At 34.0% G+C, this 18,057-nt stretch overlaps 1 protein-coding gene across 2 annotated transcripts in view; it reads right to left on the reverse strand.

Annotated features, from left to right (window-relative positions):
• Window positions 1–16,704, reverse strand: part of LOC131166285 (uncharacterized aarF domain-containing protein kinase At5g05200, chloroplastic) — a 53,037-nt gene extending 36,333 nt beyond the window's left edge. The window contains exons 1-3 of one of the 2 annotated variants that reach the window (XM_058124689.1): window positions 16,295–16,704; window positions 14,876–14,987; window positions 1,895–2,037 (exon numbers count right to left, since the gene is read on the reverse strand). In XM_058124689.1, the coding sequence (XP_057980672.1) occupies window positions 1,895–2,037; window positions 14,876–14,987; window positions 16,295–16,357 (318 nt within the window). In that variant the 5' untranslated portion in view covers window positions 16,358–16,704. The remainder of the gene's footprint in view (window positions 1–1,894; window positions 2,038–14,875; window positions 14,988–16,294) is intronic. The other variant, XM_058124690.1, reaches the window with a different exon arrangement.
• Window positions 16,705–18,057: the final 1,353 nt, after the last annotated feature.

Consider the following 18,057-nt stretch of genomic DNA (forward strand, 5'->3'; position numbering starts at 1 on the left):
TGAGAAAATAATGGGAATTTCTTGTGTTCAAGAGCAGGAGGCTTAAGGGATCATTTGGTAAATGGGAAGTGGTATGCAAGTACAAAACAGGAGGGTGGTTTGGATTTTGGAAATTTGGTGTCTAAAAAACATAGCTTTCCTGGCTAAATGGCTTTGCTAGTTATCGCTACAGAATTCTTTTCTATGGCACAGAGCTATAATAATTATGGATTACAAAAGAATGCAAGGGATACTAATTTTGGATCTAGATGTTCTTTGGAGAATCTGTGGAAAGCTATCTCTTAAGATTATCAAATTTTCATTTCCTATACTAAATTCCTATTGGGTAGGGGTTGTAATATCCGCTTTTGGATAGATCTTTCGTTGGGGAATGTAGTTTTGTCCTCCTCTTTTCCTCACCTCTTTCACTTGAGCCCAAGGAAAGATGCCTCCATTTCTTCTTTTATTTTTAATCCAGGTAGTCATTTACCTCTTTGGCATTTTGACTTTCAAAAGTCATCGGATGACAAGGGGATGGTAGAGTTATCTTCTTTGTTAGTCTTGTTGAATAGCTGTCAAGTTTCTTTGGAGGAGGATAGTCAGCCTTGGTCCTTGGATCCTTCATGATTTATTTTTGCAAATCTTTTTGTGAATTTCTAATTAACTCTAATTTTTTTCCTCTCTATAGATCCATATGGAAGGCCAAAGTCCCCTCTAAAATCAAAGCTTTTATCTGGTCGGTTGCACTTGATAGAATTAATACCAATAACTTGATGCAAATCAGGAGACCTTTGAAGGCTCACTCACCAAATGTTTGTGTACTTTGTTTACACTATCTAAAATATGCATCGCATTTTTTATACATTATGATTTTTCTTGGAGGGTATAGGATAAGTTATTTGATTTTTCGAATGTTGGATGTGTTCAAAAGCAGTGGAGGATTTTTTTCTAATTTCTTTCATTGGTTTGGGAAGGAAAAAGGAAAGGACAGTGCTCTGGAAGTGTGCTTCCTTTGCAGTTTTTTGAAGGCTATAGATGGAGCGCAATGCGCGTACTATGTCAAGGACGAAGTTGTTGCAGTTGTTGGTTTAGGAGGAGATTCATCATTCAGATTCTCTTTGGAATGTCAGTCATAGGAATTTTAAGGGGGTGAGCATTTTGGATATTCGGCACAATGGGTGTTATGTGTTGGTTTGTTAAATTGCACTGGTTTTTATTTGTTCTTTCTGCTTTTCAGTTTTTCTCTTGTTTTTTTCTGAATTTTTTCCAGACTTTGCTAAGGAGATGTCTTATACTCATGATTGTACATTATTAATCTATTAATAAAACTCTTCTTTTGCTATCAATATATATATATATATATATATGCAAGAAGACCATTGTGAGCACGTGTAGAATAAATTGCACTAAAAATGTTGTATGCATAAGGTGAGTAAAGCCCAATGTAAATGAGCTTGGTGAATGCAAACTTTCTTATTTTATAACTTTTTTTTTCTTTTTATTTTTTGTGTGTTCTTTCTAAACACACCCATTCCTTTTCTCTTTTGACATAATATTCTCACTTTCAACTTCAAGAAGGCAAAATTACTTTTCTCTTAAAAAAAAGAAAGGATTCCAGGAAAACATCTCTATTATTTGTAACAAAAGATGAATTTCAATATTATTTCTTCCTAAGCCCAGTATACTTGCAAGATTTGTCAGGGCTTGTCAGGTATGAGCCATTAAACGTGACAATGCCAGCACCAAGTGAAACAGCAGGAAAAATGATAAAAACTTCATAGAGTTTAATTATTCCTTTCACTTGATTCTATATGTAGACGTCTGCCAGATAGAACCAGCAGACACAAAAGTAATAGGAATTCCATGACATAAAAAGTAATGACAAAAATTGCGACCAACTTGAAGGGCCATCTACCTTTGATAAATCAGTGAGCCATTCACCACCAACCCCAATAACAGCTTGAATGCCTTGAGCTAGCCTGAGAGCCCCCTGGGGACCTGTGTTTATAGATGCCTGGACAATATCCTCAACTAGTTTGGGCAACTTTTCAACGCCCTCTGTAAAAGAACATAAAAAATTTAGAAGCTCTAGCATACAACTACTCCAGGACTAGATAAAGAACTGGAAAATAACTCATACAGAACTTATAAAAATTCATAATCAGATGCCCAGCACATGACTACTGGAGATTAGTCTGGTCAGTTCAGTCATCAATAGTGGGCCTAGGTTTTTCCAATCATTTATTTCTTTGGTTGTTTCTGTTTTTATTCTCTGTTTCCTAGAATTCAAGTTTGCCTCTTTTCTTTCTCCTCTAGTTGGTGAAATTAGGATGTATTCTCAAGAGGGGGTGAATTGGGTTATTTAAAATTTAGTTGCGGAATTCTTATTTACTTTAACCCTTACTTATTTTAAAATTCAACAATTAAATACACACTATATCTATACAGTGACCTTTCTATACCAATCGGAAGACCTAGGTATGAATATAAATTTGTATATGAAATCCAAACTTATTACACAAAATCAAACTTCAAGATATTCGGTTGATTAATTTGGTGGAGTTTGATTTTCAGCAAACCTCAACAATATATTCAGGAAATATAAACTCAGTGATCCAACTTATGCTTCAATAATATAATCAAAATCAACTTTTCAGCAATGGATAACACTTTTCTTCAAAGAAACAATTTCTGTAAAACACTTGTTTAACTTCAGCACTTAAGCTTTAATCTGAAAATCAATTTACAACTAGTTAACCTCAGATTATTTATTTACGAATCTAGTATTATATGCTCATCTGAATTTTTAGTTTAACAACTCAACCATATAACTGATCTATGTTCAATCACAATCAATCGATCTTCAGCAAGATCCGATATTCAGCAAGTTTAGATTTTCAGCACAATACAATATTCAACAAGATTATATGTTCAGCAATTTTCAATATTCAGCAAGTTTTTAATGAAGGGGGGCTGAGGCTCAACGGTAAGGTTGTCACCGTGTGACCTGGAGGTCACGGGTTCGAGGCGTGGAAACATCCTCTTGCAAAAATACAAGGTAAGGCTGCATACCATAGACACATTGTGGTCCGCCCCTTCCCCGGACCCCACAAAAACGCGGGAGCTTTGTGCACAGGGCTGCCTTTTTTTTTTTTGGCAAGTTTTTAATGAAAATATAATCAAGCACGCAGGTCTCACATGAAGCTTCCAAGATTTCTTCTAACTGTTATGCATTGCCTCAATGAATCTTCATGTCTCACATGACTTGAATCGTCATGTTTATCATGTCTCATAGCCTTAAGTGTGATTTTTCATTCAAACTCTTCAAACATATCCACTTGAAACCATAAGATCACTTAAGCCCTGAAACTCAAACTTAGATGGACATGTTAAGTGACCTTGATTTGTTATCATCAAAACGAGATTAAGCCTTGTTAAGCCAACAATCTCCCCCTTTTTTATGATGACAAATAAGGAGCAACAATGAGAAAGCATACCCTTAACAAGTCATACACTCATATCAGAATATTTCAGATGTTTAGAATATCATGCTTTCAACATTCATGGTATAGCAATTTCAAGCATTTAGAATTTTCAATATAATATCATGCTTTCTCAATAACTCATGTCATTCAAGCATTCAGAATTTTCAATATAATATTATACTTTCTTAATAATTCATGTCATTCAAGTATTCCGAATTTTCAATATATATCATGCTTTCTCAATAACTCCCCCTAAATATATGTTCATATGCCAATCATTAAGTGAATCATAAATTCTCATTTTGCCCTATTATTTCTCCCCCTTTTGACATCAAAAAAAAGGGTACCTGACGAAAATGAACATGCATGACAACATAGGACTTAAGATCATAAGTCAGTTCACAAGCATAGTCCATAATTCAACATGCAATTGCTCAGATCAATCATTCATCAAATATTCAGTCATCATGCAAAAGATATTCAATAGAATCAAATTCTAGCATGAAAAGAGTCATGTTTAAGTTAAGCAAAGATAAGAAACAGTGTAAAGAGCTGTAAACAGCTCACATAGTACAACTCAAAATGTTTTAAAAGATCATAAATAAGACAAAGCTAATCTCCATTTCCATCATCTGATTCAGTGCCTTCCTCATCATCATCATCTTCATTTCCAGAGTTTGTTTCCATAGGAGCCTTGCCACGTAATGAAGAAGAACTTTCCATATAATGTTCAATACTTCCAAGCCACTGGTCAAGGGAAGTGTAACTTGACTGAAGTGAACTGAAACCAGTACGCACTTCTCCACGAAATTCAGTCAACTACTGTTGATAGGAAATAAACCAGGATGGAGCATCATCTGCTGGTGGTGCGTCTTGCTGGGGTACAAGAGCGTGTTGAGGTCCTGGAGCTTGTCTACATCCCCTACCACCCTTGAGCAACCATCCATGTCCTTCATATTTAACGTAACCCATTTGCTTCACCGTAGTAGAAGAAAACATATCGTAATGGGTTCTTTTGATGTATAAGGTAGATGGTGTGGTAAGGCCTAGATGGTCAAAAATTTGGTTCAGCATTCCCCTATATGGAATAACAACTCTTCTAGCCTCTTCTCGTGAAATCATCCACTTTAACATTAAACTGGGCAGATCAAGCTTCTTGCCTTTTAACAGACACCACATCACAAAACAGTCAAGGTAGGAAATATGATCATGTGACCCTACCCTAGGCAATATATTATACGTGATGAGTTTCTATAAGATTTGGGCCTGCAAGTTCAGTTGATGATACAGCGGAGGATGACCAAAATAAACAGGAGTTTCAGTCATAATCAATGGTAAAAATGCCTCGAGGGTAAAATCTTGTGTCATAATCCAAGATGTACCAATAGGTGGACACTCAAATTCACCTACTTGGATTCGAAGCCTAGTGGCTAAAGTTTGTGGGGTTACTGCAAACGATTTATCCATAATCTAAGTAGAGCAATAGTTTCTCCCTTCACCATATTTGCATAAAAGAGTTTCACAAGATTTGGATACATCCCCATAACTTGATAAGATATAAATCTTTCCCAACCCAAAGCAGTAAACATCGACAAAATAACTGGACACTCATCTCTAAAGAACACAAGATCTAAAACCTTACTGAAGATGGGTTCGGTAGAGCGAAAATGTTTCCAATAGACTTCCTTGGCGTGGGGTGACATCAACCATCGCTCTATATTGTTGAAATCACCTTTGCCTGATGAGGGACCTCGATTAGCCGTATGCTTGGTTCTAGGCATGATTTTAGGAAAAATAATCAGGTAAATCCTTCAAAAATAAGATGTAAATGAAGGATAGAAAGATCTTTTGAAGATTAATTGGTGTGAATTTCTTCAAAATCGACTTGGGAATGAAAGAGAGACACTTTGAGAGAGTGGAGATATACGATCAGTTGACTGAGATGTGAAAAGTTAGGGTTTTTACGAACATTAAGTATATATACCGCCACGGGTCAGTCGACTACGCTCGAGGAGTCAATCGCATTACCTATGTATTTCTTCAAAATTTCACAAGTCAATAGCGAGTCAGTCGACTGCACTCAAGGAGTCAGTAGCCTGATGAGCCTGAACCTGAAATACTAGTAAGTCAGTGTAGTTTCAGTCGATTGATACTGAGGTGTCAGTCGCCTATCCTTCAAGGCTTATGACTTACATATTCTTTTTAGCCCGACCACTCATTCACATTAAGGTCTTCTTCTCAAATCACCTCCCTACTATGCAATAAACCTAATTCACTTCAAATTCTCTCTCTTTTGATTTAAAAATTATTCTTTTGCATATGAATGCCCAATTTTCATATTGCTTTTCAAATTAGCTATTGAAGCATAGGACTATTTGAATTCAAAGCTTTCTAAGTTAAGCTTTGTACAATCCATCCTTTGATTGTGGCTAACCATGTCATTTTGATAATCAATTGATTTCAATAATAAGCTTGGAAACTATTCTTCAACATTGTCATAATCCATTTCAACTTTGTTCAATACTCTTGTATAAATTGTAATTTAGGAATTTTCCATAGTTTGAGCAAAGAAGACTTTTCTACTTGGAATTTGTGAACCCTCTGAATTTCTTAGTAGTAGCTTCTTAAGGCTTTTAAGCTATTATGAGTTACTAACTTATATAAACTCAAAAAAAACTACTTAGATGCTCTTTTCTTCTTGAATCAACCATATGTTGTGAGTAATTTCGTAGCACTCACACTTGAGGACTTATTTGTGTTTTAAGCCCATTTTAAGATGAAAATTGTGTTGATTTGTTCAATATTTACAATGCTGAATTACTAATTTTCATTTAGAACTTCTTTCAACGTTTGATCAATCAACAAGGTCTCTTGATGAACTTGGGATTTGATGAGCAATAGTACTAAAGGCTATATTGATTTGATCTTCTCAGTCTCAAGTTTGTGCAAGGGGCAATATCAGCTATGCTTTAGATATTTTACCTTAGGCATTAGATTATCTTTAACAATTCAACTAAGGTTACCACTTTTGTCCATGGGAAATGAATCAACTTGGTTATGCTATCTTATCTCTTGAGCTATAACCATTATTTAAATCAATCAATCATGATATGCTCAGTTAAATTAGGCTTTACATTGATTCTTAGAATCCATCATCTTTACTCAGCTTCTCAAGGTCTCTACTATAGTAGACATATCTATTAGTAGTTTATACCTTAAGCATTATCTACTATTAGAGCACACTTATAGTTATTACTACATCCCTTTCTTATGTTAGGAATTACCAACTTAAACTCTATAGGCTGTGGAGGCATCACAAGCCCTTTACAATTTAGCTTTCTTAATTCCTAAAAGGGAATGACCATTCTAAGATCTGTTGGCTTTCATTTTTGGTACCCATTCCTTCTTGGGTCTTAATGGTTTAACAAGAGATGATTCTTTTACTCTCCAAACCTGTTTGGTTTTCACACCCTTTCTCTTATATGGACATTCAAACTTTATGTATCCCTTCTCCTTAAATAAGAAACACGTAATGTGTTCATATGTATTGACTGAAGATGTGCTTGCATAACTTTTAGAGGCTTTTACAAAGTACCCCATGTAGAGGTTCCTGTTCCTTGTGTTCTCAACTCCATTGAAGCCTATTCCTTCTTTATCCAAGGACATTCTTTGTGCTCCAAAAAGTTTATCGAAGTTCTATTTCCCTCTAGTAAAATTGTAAATTATTTTAGTTTGATCCTCAATTTTACTTTTCAAGCAAAGTATCTCAGAGTCTTTTATTCTTTTACAGTTGGCTTGCAGTTTTACAAGTTCTTTAGCCATCTGGTTAATTTTACTTTCTAGTTTAGAAATATACTGATCTTTCTCATTTTCAATAGAAGTTTGAGATCTTAGATCTTTCAGTTCTTTCATCATCTTTTCATTCTTGCTTTCTAATCTCTAAAGTTTTAAGTTCATTTCTCTTTCAACAATATTTTGAGATTCTAATTCTTTCATTACTGATTCACTCTTATTTTTCAATGAAGTGTACCATTTGGTAACTCCGCCTGTGATGCACTATATGTCCTAATTCTTTCACACACAGCCGGTCCCAAGCCCGGGCAAAGGAGGAGGGTTGTGTTAGGTAGCTGACAGCCAGCTTAAAATTTGTCAGATCATTATGATATGAATCCTTACCAAATATTTGCGAGGGCATCCCCTATGAGCAACGCATTGCACTTGAACCACCAGGGTGTAGCGAAAAGTGGGTGAGGGTGGGCTACGTCGTCACCCCGAACCAACGCGCCATGTCAGCGCCCGGGTACGGTGTCAAATATGTGAGGGTTCCTGCATCATTCTAGACATGGGCAGGTAAAGACGTTAGTTCAGGAAACTAGGATTAGATTAGCAACTTGGAATATAGGGACAATTATGGGTAAAAGCATGAAAATTGTGGATACAATGATCAGAAGAAGAATTAATATAATTTGCCTTCAAGAAACTAAGTGGGTAGGGGGGAAGGCTAGAGAAATTGATAAATCAGGATTTAAACTTTGGTACACTGGAAAAGAAAAACATAAGAATGGAGTATGCATTATTATAGACAAAAACTTAAAAGATAGCGTTGTAGATGTAATTAGAGTAGGGGATAGAATTATAAAAATCAAGATGATATTAGGACAAGAGATAATAAATATCATTAGTGCTTATGCTCCTCAAGTCGGCTTAGCAGAAAATTTTAAGAGACAATTTTGGGAAAATATGTATAGTATACAAGGCATACCGAGGACTAAGAAAATATTGATAGGAGAAGATCTAAATGGGCACCTTGGAAAAGATAATAAAAATTATGAGAGAATACATAGAGGATTTGGATATGGAGACAAAAATGAGTACAGGGAGATGATCTTAGACTTTGCTATGTCATATGATTTTAGTATAATGAATGCTTGCTCTAAGAAGAGAGAAGAACACTTAATAACCTGTAAAAGCAGACAAAATAGAAGTCAAATAGATTTTTTTTTAACTAGGAGAGTAGATCGTTTATCATGCAAGGATTGTAAAGTTATTCCAGGTGAAAGTCTAACCACACAACATAGAGTCTTAGTGTTAGATATATGTATTAAAAAATGGAAAAAAAAAAAGATAAAATAAACCAGTGTAGGAGAACTAGATGATGGAACCTAAAAGGATAAAATATAATAAAATTTAAAGATAAAATGATCAAAGATGGGGATTGGACCTTAGAGGATGGGATTGATACACATACTTTTTGGAATAGATTAGTTAGCTCTATTAAAAAGATAGCAAAAGAGATTTTAGGTGAATCAAGGGGAAGATTCTCGAATAGCAAAGAGAGTTAGTGGTGGGATAAAGATATACAAAAAATCATAAAGACAAAAAGAATTTGATATAAAACGTGGCAAAAATGTAGAAACGGAGATAACTTTGAAAAATATAAGGAGGCAAGAAACGATGCAAAAAAAAGCCGTTAGTGAAACTAAATATAGATCATTTAATAATTTGTATGATAGATTAGGTACAAAAGAAGGGTAAAGAGATATATTTAAACTTGCTAAAGCTAGAGAAAGGAAGAGCAAGGAATTAGGAAATGTAAAATGTATAAAAAGTGAGGATGATATTGTCTTGGTTAAGGACGAAGACATTAAAGAAAGATGGCGAAATTACTTTAGTAAGTTGTTTAATGAAAACCAAATAGAAGGCTTAAATTTAGAATTGTCAAATGAGGAAAAGACTAAAAATATAAGATTTATTCACAACATTAGAGTTAACGAAGTTAAGTTTGCACTAAAAAAGATGAAAAATTGGAAAGCTATGGGACCAAATAACATCCCAATTGAAGTTTGGAAATGCTTAGGTGAAAACGGAATTATATGGTTAACTAATTTATTTAATACAATTGTAAAAACTAAGAAAATGTCAGATGAATGGAAGAAAAACACTTTAATACCTATATACAAAAATAAATGAGATATTCAAAATTGTAATAACTATCGTGGAATTAAACTTATAAGTCATACTTATAAGTCATACAATGAAACTATGGGAAAGGGTAGTTGAACAAAGATTAAGGTTAGAAACGAAGATCTCAGAAAATCAATTTGGTTTTATGCCTAGGAGATCTACCACAGAAGCTATTTATCTTTTAAGAAGATTAATGGAAAAGTTTAGGGAAAAGAAGAGAGACTTGCATATGATATTTATTGACCTTGAGAAAGCATATGACAGGATACCTAGGGAAGTTCTATGGTAGGTTTTAGAAACAAATGGTGTATGTAGTAGGTATATCGATGTCATTAAGGATATGTACGATGGAGTAATGACTAGTGTAAGGACTATAAATGGAGAAACTAGAGAATTTCCAATCACCATAGGTGTACATCAAGGATTTACTTTGAGTCCTTATCTTTTTGCTTTAATGATGGACCAATTGACTAAGAGTATTCAAAAGGAGGTTCCATGGTGTATGTTGTTTGCGGATGATATTGTATTAATTGACGAAACTAGGGACAGAGTAGAGGCTAAGTCAGAATTATGGAGAGAAACTTTGGAATCTAGAGGCTTTAGGATAAGTAGAAATAAGACAGAATATATGAAATGTAATTTTAGTATTGATAGGAGGAATATTGGAGACAAAGTTAAACTTGATGATAAAGAAATAAATAGCACTTGTAGATTTCAATACCTTGGATCTATTATACAAGCTGAAGAAGAAATTGAAGATGATGTAATGCATAGAGTTAAAGCAGGTTGGGTAAAATAGAGAAGTGCTTCAAGTGTGCTCAGTGATCATAGAAGACCCTTAAAATTGAAAGGGAAGTTTTATAGGACAGCTATAAGACCAGCTATGCTATATGGATCGGAATGTTGGGCGACGAAGAAACGTAATATCCAAAAAGTAAAAGTTGCCGAGATGAAAATGCTTAGATAGATGAGTGGTATAACATTGAAAGATAAATTAAGAAATGAACATATTCGTGGTAAGTTAGGTGTAGCTCCTATAGAAGATAAGATAAGGGAGGGACGACTCAGATGGTATGGACACTTGCAACATAGGCCACATAGTGCACCTGTGAGGAAGAGTGACTTAGTTACTATGGGGGGTAGTAGAAGGGGTAGGGGTAGACCTAAAATAACTTGGGAGGAAATAGTAAGGATTTAATATTCTTGAATCCATCAAAAGAATAGTCCATGATCGCATAAATTGGCGGAAAATGATTCATATAGCCGATCCCACTTAGTGGGACTAAGGCTTGGTTTTGTTGTTATTATTGTTGTTGAAGTGTACCGTTTGGTCACTTTAACCAGAATCTTATGAGCTTTGAATAATTCTCTTTGTAGTTCTTCATAAGATGGCATACTTTCATTAGATGAATCATCACGAGATTCATTGCATGAATCATTAAACGATTTGGACGAAGAACTTTGCGCTTCATCGTCGTCCTATGCCATAGACAATCATTAGCAACCTCTTGGCCGCTTGATTCACTTTCTAAACTACTGGAACTTACATTGTCCCATGTAGTGGCCTTCATTGCCTTTTTTTTCTTCTTCTTAGAATCCTTCTAGAGTTTATGGAAAGTCCAGTTTTATGTGGCTGACTTTCTTACAGTTATAACACGTTGGAAGTTTAGCCTTTGTTTCCTTCTTACTAGTTTCTCCTTTATCCATTTTGGAGTCTTAGAATTTTTTGTGAATTTGTTTCTTTTTCTAAGGAATTTAGCAAGTTTCTCGGTTATGAAGACTACATCATTAACATCCATTACCTTTTCATCTTCCTAGCTAGAGCTTTCATTTGACGCGTTAAATGCTATGGATTCCTTGGTTTTAAAATTTCCACTAGCTCTTTCATTTATTGACATCTCATACGCGAGAAGCGATCCTATCAATTCATCTAGGGAAGTATTGTTCAGATTTCTACCCTCAGTTATGGCAGTGGCCTTAGGTTCCCAAACAGGAGGAAGTCCTCTAAGAACTTTCCTAATCATCTCATAGGAAGAATATTTTTACCTAATGCATTAAGGGAATTTATTACGTGGGTAAACCTAGTATACATACCAGTGATAGAATCTTCTAGGTTCATCTTGAAGGCCTCATACTCGCTAGTGAGCATGTCAATCCTACTGTCCCTAACATCTACAGTTCCCTCATAGGTGACCTCTAATTTTTCCCAAATCTCCTTAGCCGATTTACAACCCATAACTATATTGAATTCGTTGGCATCTGAGGCACAAAATAGTGCATTCATTGCACTGAATTAATTTGTATTTATTTCATGTTTGTATCATTCCATTCTTTTTCTTCTTTAGGGACTTCTTCATTATCAACATTTTTAGTGGGAATCAAGTCACCATGTGTGACTACTCTCCATACCTTATAATCCATAGTCTGCAAGAATATTCTCATTCGTTGTTTCCAAAAGATGTAGTTTACACCATAGAAAATGGGAGGTGTAGATGAAGATTGGCCTTCACCAAAAGGGGATACTCCTAACTGTGCAATAGGGATCTTTATGTAGCTACTTGTTAAGATTTGCTACAACCTACTCTCTGATACCAACTGAAATTAGGATGTATTCCCAAGAGGGGGGTGACTTGGGTTATTTAAAATTTAGTTGTGGAATTCTTATTTACTAACCCTTACTTATTTTAAATTTCAACAATTAAATACACACTATATCTATACGACCTTACTATACCAATCAGAAGACCTAGGTATGAATATAAATTTGTATATGAAATCCAAACTTATTATACAAAATCAAACTTTAGGATATTCGGTTGATTAATTTGGTAGAGTTTGATTTTCAGCAAACCTCAACAATATATTCAGGAAATATAAACTCAGTGATTCAACTTATGCTTCAATAATATAATCAAAATCAACTTTTCAACAATGGATAATATTTTTCTTCAAAAAAACAATTTTTGTAAAACACTGGTTTAACTTCAGCACTTAAGCTTTAATATGAAAATCAATTTACAACTAGTTAACCTCATATTATTTATTTATGAATCTAGAATTATACGCTCATCTGAATTTTAAGTTTAACAACTCAACAATATAACTGATCTATGTTCAATCACAATCAATCAATCTTTAGCAAGATCCAATATCCAGCAAGTTCAGATTTTCAGCACAATACAATATTCAACAAGATTATATGTTCAGAAATTTTCAATATTTAGCAAGTTTTTAATGAAAATATAATCAAGCACGCAGGTTATATCTTGCAGAAATTTGAAAGAGAAAGGGGAGAAAAGCTGAACACTAATTTTTAAAACGTTCGGCCGCAGCCTACGTCCTTGCCCCAAGCAACCCGCTGTGAGAATTTCCTTTCCCAACTTCATTACCAGGTGCAGTAAAACCTCTCTCCGTTCAAGGTGCAGTTTGCCTCTCTAACGAGAACAATCCTCTTGCTAGGCAACGATTCACAATATCTGAATCGTCAAAACAATACAACCAAAGCAACAATTGCTTGTACAAGATAAAGCTCCTCAAATGAGCATATTAGTACACGTTCGAAAGCATATCACCAGAACTGATTCAAGAGTGTGAGTTTCGAAAGATCAAATCAGTTTTCTGTGAGTGTTCACTAAGAACACAGCAGTAGTATAACCAGAGAGTTTCTCAAAAATCTGTGCGTGTCGTTCTCTATTTTGTGAATTTTCCGCACCCTAATGTGCGAGAATATGATGCTTAAATAGTGCACTAGGGTTTCAAAAAATTTCTCCCAAATTTTCTCTCAATTTGGAAACCAATCACGCAAGTTTTGGAAACAACATCAGCGCTGTTAAACGTTTAAACATACGCATCAGTCGACTAGACTCAAAGGGTCAGTCGCCTAGGCTCTTTTAAAAATAGCGCATTCTGAAAGTCAGAATGGGGTCAGTCGACTGTGCCCGATAGGTCAGTCGCCTGTACCTATTCTATTTACATATTTTCAAACTCAATAGCACCACAGTCGCCTGATGAAATATCATCATTCGTTTGTCCTTTCAGCAACACTTGTTTTTCAATATTTTTGGTTCCAAACTTAAATTCATGTATTGGAAAACTTAATTTGGACTTTGAGAAAATATTTTCCATGTATAAAATCAGGTATCTAAGTCCAATGACATATCCTACGAGCTTCAATCATTCAATATTGGAATTGAAGTACTTACAAGAGACTTTCATACGATTCTCCTATCTACGTTCTTAAGTCTTCATGTTGTCAAGCTTCCAAGATTTCTTCTAAGCATTATGCATTGCTTCAATGAATCTTCATGTCTCACATGACTTGAACCGTCATGTTTATCATGTCTCATAGCCTTAAGTGTGATTTTTCATTCAAACTCTTCAAGCATATCCACTTGAAACCATAAGATCACTTAGGCCCTGAAACTCAAACTTAGATGGATATGTTAAGTGACCTTGATTTGTTATCATCAAAACGAGATTAAGCCTTATTAGGCCAACAGTTGGTTTATTTATCCACAGCAGTAGTGGAGAGATTCATCATGTTTGTGTTAAATTTCCCTCCAAACAAAGAGAACATCTTCCAAAGATTACAAAGGCAAATACACACATGAGCTTTGAACAAACATGGAGTTTAATATGGCACTCCATGAACATAAACCAATAAATATAGCAGTCCTAGATATTGTCTTTGAATTATGTGGGATAACGAGAAAGATGAATGGCTGAATGCTAGCTTCAGTCATCCTTTTTCAGAGCATCATCTGAATTATTAATTAACTTCAAACAAAAAATTTCAAAGCAAAAGTAAACCTCAGTACAATCAAACTTTTACAACCCTGGACATCTGTAGTGAAGCTTGACTTCCGACTTTTGAATGATCAATATTTAATTTTTGAGACTTAATTCCACTTTACATTTGTGAATTTTCACAAAGCAATTCCAGTTTTGTAGCAAAGTTCATTCAACAATTAGCTAATCTTGCGGATCCTTTACAACAAAAATTTTGGTTTTATAACTACACAAATTAGCTCATTTCATTTGAAGCGTGTCCAAAAGTCAACTAGAAGCTTAGAACCAACATTTGATTGAGGCCAAACATCAAAACCGCTTCTGCCAAGGAAGCAGCTATTCCTGTTTGGTCATTGCAAAACTTTTTACATGCATTCTATAATCATTGCAATATACTCGTTTTGAAGCATAAAGCATTCTTCACCGTAGATTCTTACCAGTTGGTGCATATAATATTCACCAAAAAAAACAAGAAGAAAAATGTTTTCAGGATCTAAATGAAAAATGCAATAAATAATTGGTCATTACTGCTTTTATGAACCAATTTCTTGTGACACAAAATCTGAACCAAGCACAAAGATTGACATGAAAAAGGCATAAGTGACCAGACATGATAAGCTGGGCAGATGGAACAGTATACGAAAGGAAAACTGCAGTACCTTGGATGTGAAGAGAAAAAATATCTGGTGCTTGTGAATGTCGAGCAGAAAGAGAGAATCCTTTTGAGCGACAATGAAGCTTCCTTGAAGGACCCGTACCTGTACCAGGCAACTACGGCCAGCCCAGGAATAAAATAGTGAAGCAGATGAACATTAGAGCAGAAAACCATGAAAAATGAATGCAGCATGGAAATTGCACTCAGAGGAGGTGGCAATGCAGAAGAATAAGATTCGGATTGCACAATCTAAGGGCCCATTTAGTTGTGGAAAACATTTTCCATTTTCCAATTTTTAGTTTTCCAAAGTATTATAAATTTTCAGCTTACTTTTTAGTTTTCCAATATTAGCATTAAAAAGGTCGATAATAGAGTCTGTTCAGTTATGAAAGCAGTTTTTCATTTTTTATTTCTAGATTTCAAAATAATTATAAAAAACACAACTCGTTTTTCAATTTTTCAAAAATTATATAAGGCAGTATTTGGAATTATGAATTTTGGGACTTGGATTTGGATTTCTGCAGAATTGGAAGAAACTCACAATACATTATCAACACATATCATGGCTCAAGATCTGAATTTCACGCTTTCATATCCAAAGTAAAGTCATAAATCTATAAAATAATAAAAAGATGTTTTCCAACTTTTCTATATAAATTTAGAAAATTGAAAATAATGTGACATTTTTGTAATTATTTAAAAAAATTAAAAATGGAATGTAAAATTAGTTCTGTAAGCAAAAAGTACCAAAAATTTTTATTGCTGTTTATTTATTTTATATAAATGTTATAAAACTGAAAAATTATTTTGGAAAATTCCAAATAAAAAATAAAAAATTCTTTTCCACAACTAAATGTTCCCTAATATTTTACACATACTCAAGTTTTCCCGTCAAATTTAGAGTAAAAGACCATACAATTACAAGGCATTCTCTAGGAAGGTCCTCGTTATTCAGGAAAAACGAAAATCAACAATCTGAAACATCTAATGAAAAACTGAAATAACAGTCAATCATCCGTGAATTTACATTGTTCTTGATTGTCGCCGAAATTTGTATTCGCAGTTAAAACCTAAAAAGGTTTAAACCTAATCATGCAGCGAGACGAATGTTGTGATCAAGAATATTAAAAAAAAAAAATACATAAGTTCAGTTACAGAAAGAAAGAGAGGAGATAAGGAAATTCAAAACAAGTGAACAGAACGTAAATTCAAAAGAAATATTCAAATTATAAAATAACCATATAAACAACTCAGCAAAGCAGTCCGTCAGGACCTAAATTCCTGGAAAAATCTCACATGTTTAGTTTCTTCCTTTTAAAAGGGAAAAAAAAAAAAAGAAAAAAAAAAGTCGTGTAAGGAATGAGAAGGATGGGGAAAAAAATACAAACAAAAAAAAGGAAATATAAAAAAAAAAGTGAAGAACCTGAGAAAAATGGAAAAGAGGCAGACGAGCAGAAGCAACGCCTCTGAACGCTGAAACCACCATGACTCAGGGCTCTTTGGCACCTTTGCTCCTTATATTACATATACAAAGTGCAAGTGGCAGAAGGACGGTGATAATTGATGAACGGCCAGCACTCAGCAAGCGCTCTGCAGATTCAGGAGACGGAAGTACTCGAAGAAGGAGAAAATAAGACACCGCTCTAATTATCGCTAGAACACAATAAGGTTTTTGGTTTGCAGTTCGCCGGCATTGAGTTTTGGAAAATGTTGGATATCTCGGCCAGACGCGCCCACGTCGCGCGAGGATCGTGGACGCAGGGCTGTTGAGTTTCGGGCCAAAATAAAAAATATAAAACCAGATAATATCCACCAGACTATAAAACCACGAATGGGGAAATATTGCAACTTCAGTAAATTTATAATGTACGATATTCATGAGATCTTATGTTATTTTTATTATTTTTTATTATATTTAAATAAAATGTTTATTTTATCATGTTTTCCTTTTTTTTCTTAATTTTCTTTTTTTTCTATGCAGTTTTCTTCCAATGTATTCTCCCTTTACATTTTCTTTCTTTATTTTATTAATATGCCTTTGAATTGTTTTTCTATTATTGCTTTATTATATTGAAAATTCCATGTAATGCTTTTCCAATTTTGCCGTTTAACTTTTCGTTTCCTTATTTTTGAGCAACTATTAATATTATTTTTATTAATGTGTTTAAAAATTCAATACCACTTGTGTTTATAAGAGAGTTCCTTCTCCCATTTTTACTATTAAGATTTTTTTTTTCTTCTCAATCCTATGGTGATGTTATCAAAATTCTTAAATTTACTGATAAATTTCTTAAATGTTAAATTCATCATCAGTAAATTTGTCTATATAAATATGTCTTCTAATAAGCAATCTATCAATTTATTACCTTCAAGTTGGGGTTATCTTACATCGGTTATGAAAAGGGTTTAATAGTCGGTTATTAAGTATGAAGGAAATTTTTACCCCATGAGTTAGCTTTTATGATTGAAAAGACCTAATATTGATATCAAAGTCCATGGTTTCTCCTTAGGATATCAGGCATGTGGTCCTGCCGAGATTGTTAAGATTATCTCACATCAATTGTGGAAGGAGCTTGATGATTAGTTATTAAGTATTAGGAAAAGTCTCGCCCCATGAATAAACTTTTTGTATTGAGAATACCCAATACTACCCAATTTCACTCATTTTCTTACTTGAATTGAGCTACTACTTTTTGTTACCACAAGTCAATTATTGTTGGAGCTCTCTCCCCTATACATCTTGGGTTCACAAGTTTTAGATCACATATTTGATGAAAAAAATTTCCTAACTTATCTCTCATGGTTATTTCTTTTTTCCTTTTTTTTTACCAATCATGAATTCTTTGTCAATTTTTTTTAATCATAAATTTTTATCTATATTATAGACTTTGTACTTAGAGGCTATATAGCCTCTAACGAAGCATCAATGTAAAAATGACTTGCAAGTTTTGCATTTTTATTTTTATAGTTAATATTTCATAAATTAAAAGTATTTTATTTTTAACGTGTGCATTTGATTTAACACGTGTACATTCATGTTAGATTATAAAAAAATTTATTTTATCTTATTTTCTCAAACATTAAACAATCATGTTAGTGTATGTTGCATATTATGTTGATGATTGATATTTGACATAATGCACTGTGTATGCGAGATTAATATATTTACACAATTAAGAATGTGTG

This window comes from Malania oleifera, chromosome 10, assembly GCF_029873635.1.
Source record: "Malania oleifera isolate guangnan ecotype guangnan chromosome 10, ASM2987363v1, whole genome shotgun sequence".
Taxonomy (NCBI): Eukaryota; Viridiplantae; Streptophyta; class Magnoliopsida; order Santalales; family Ximeniaceae; genus Malania; species Malania oleifera.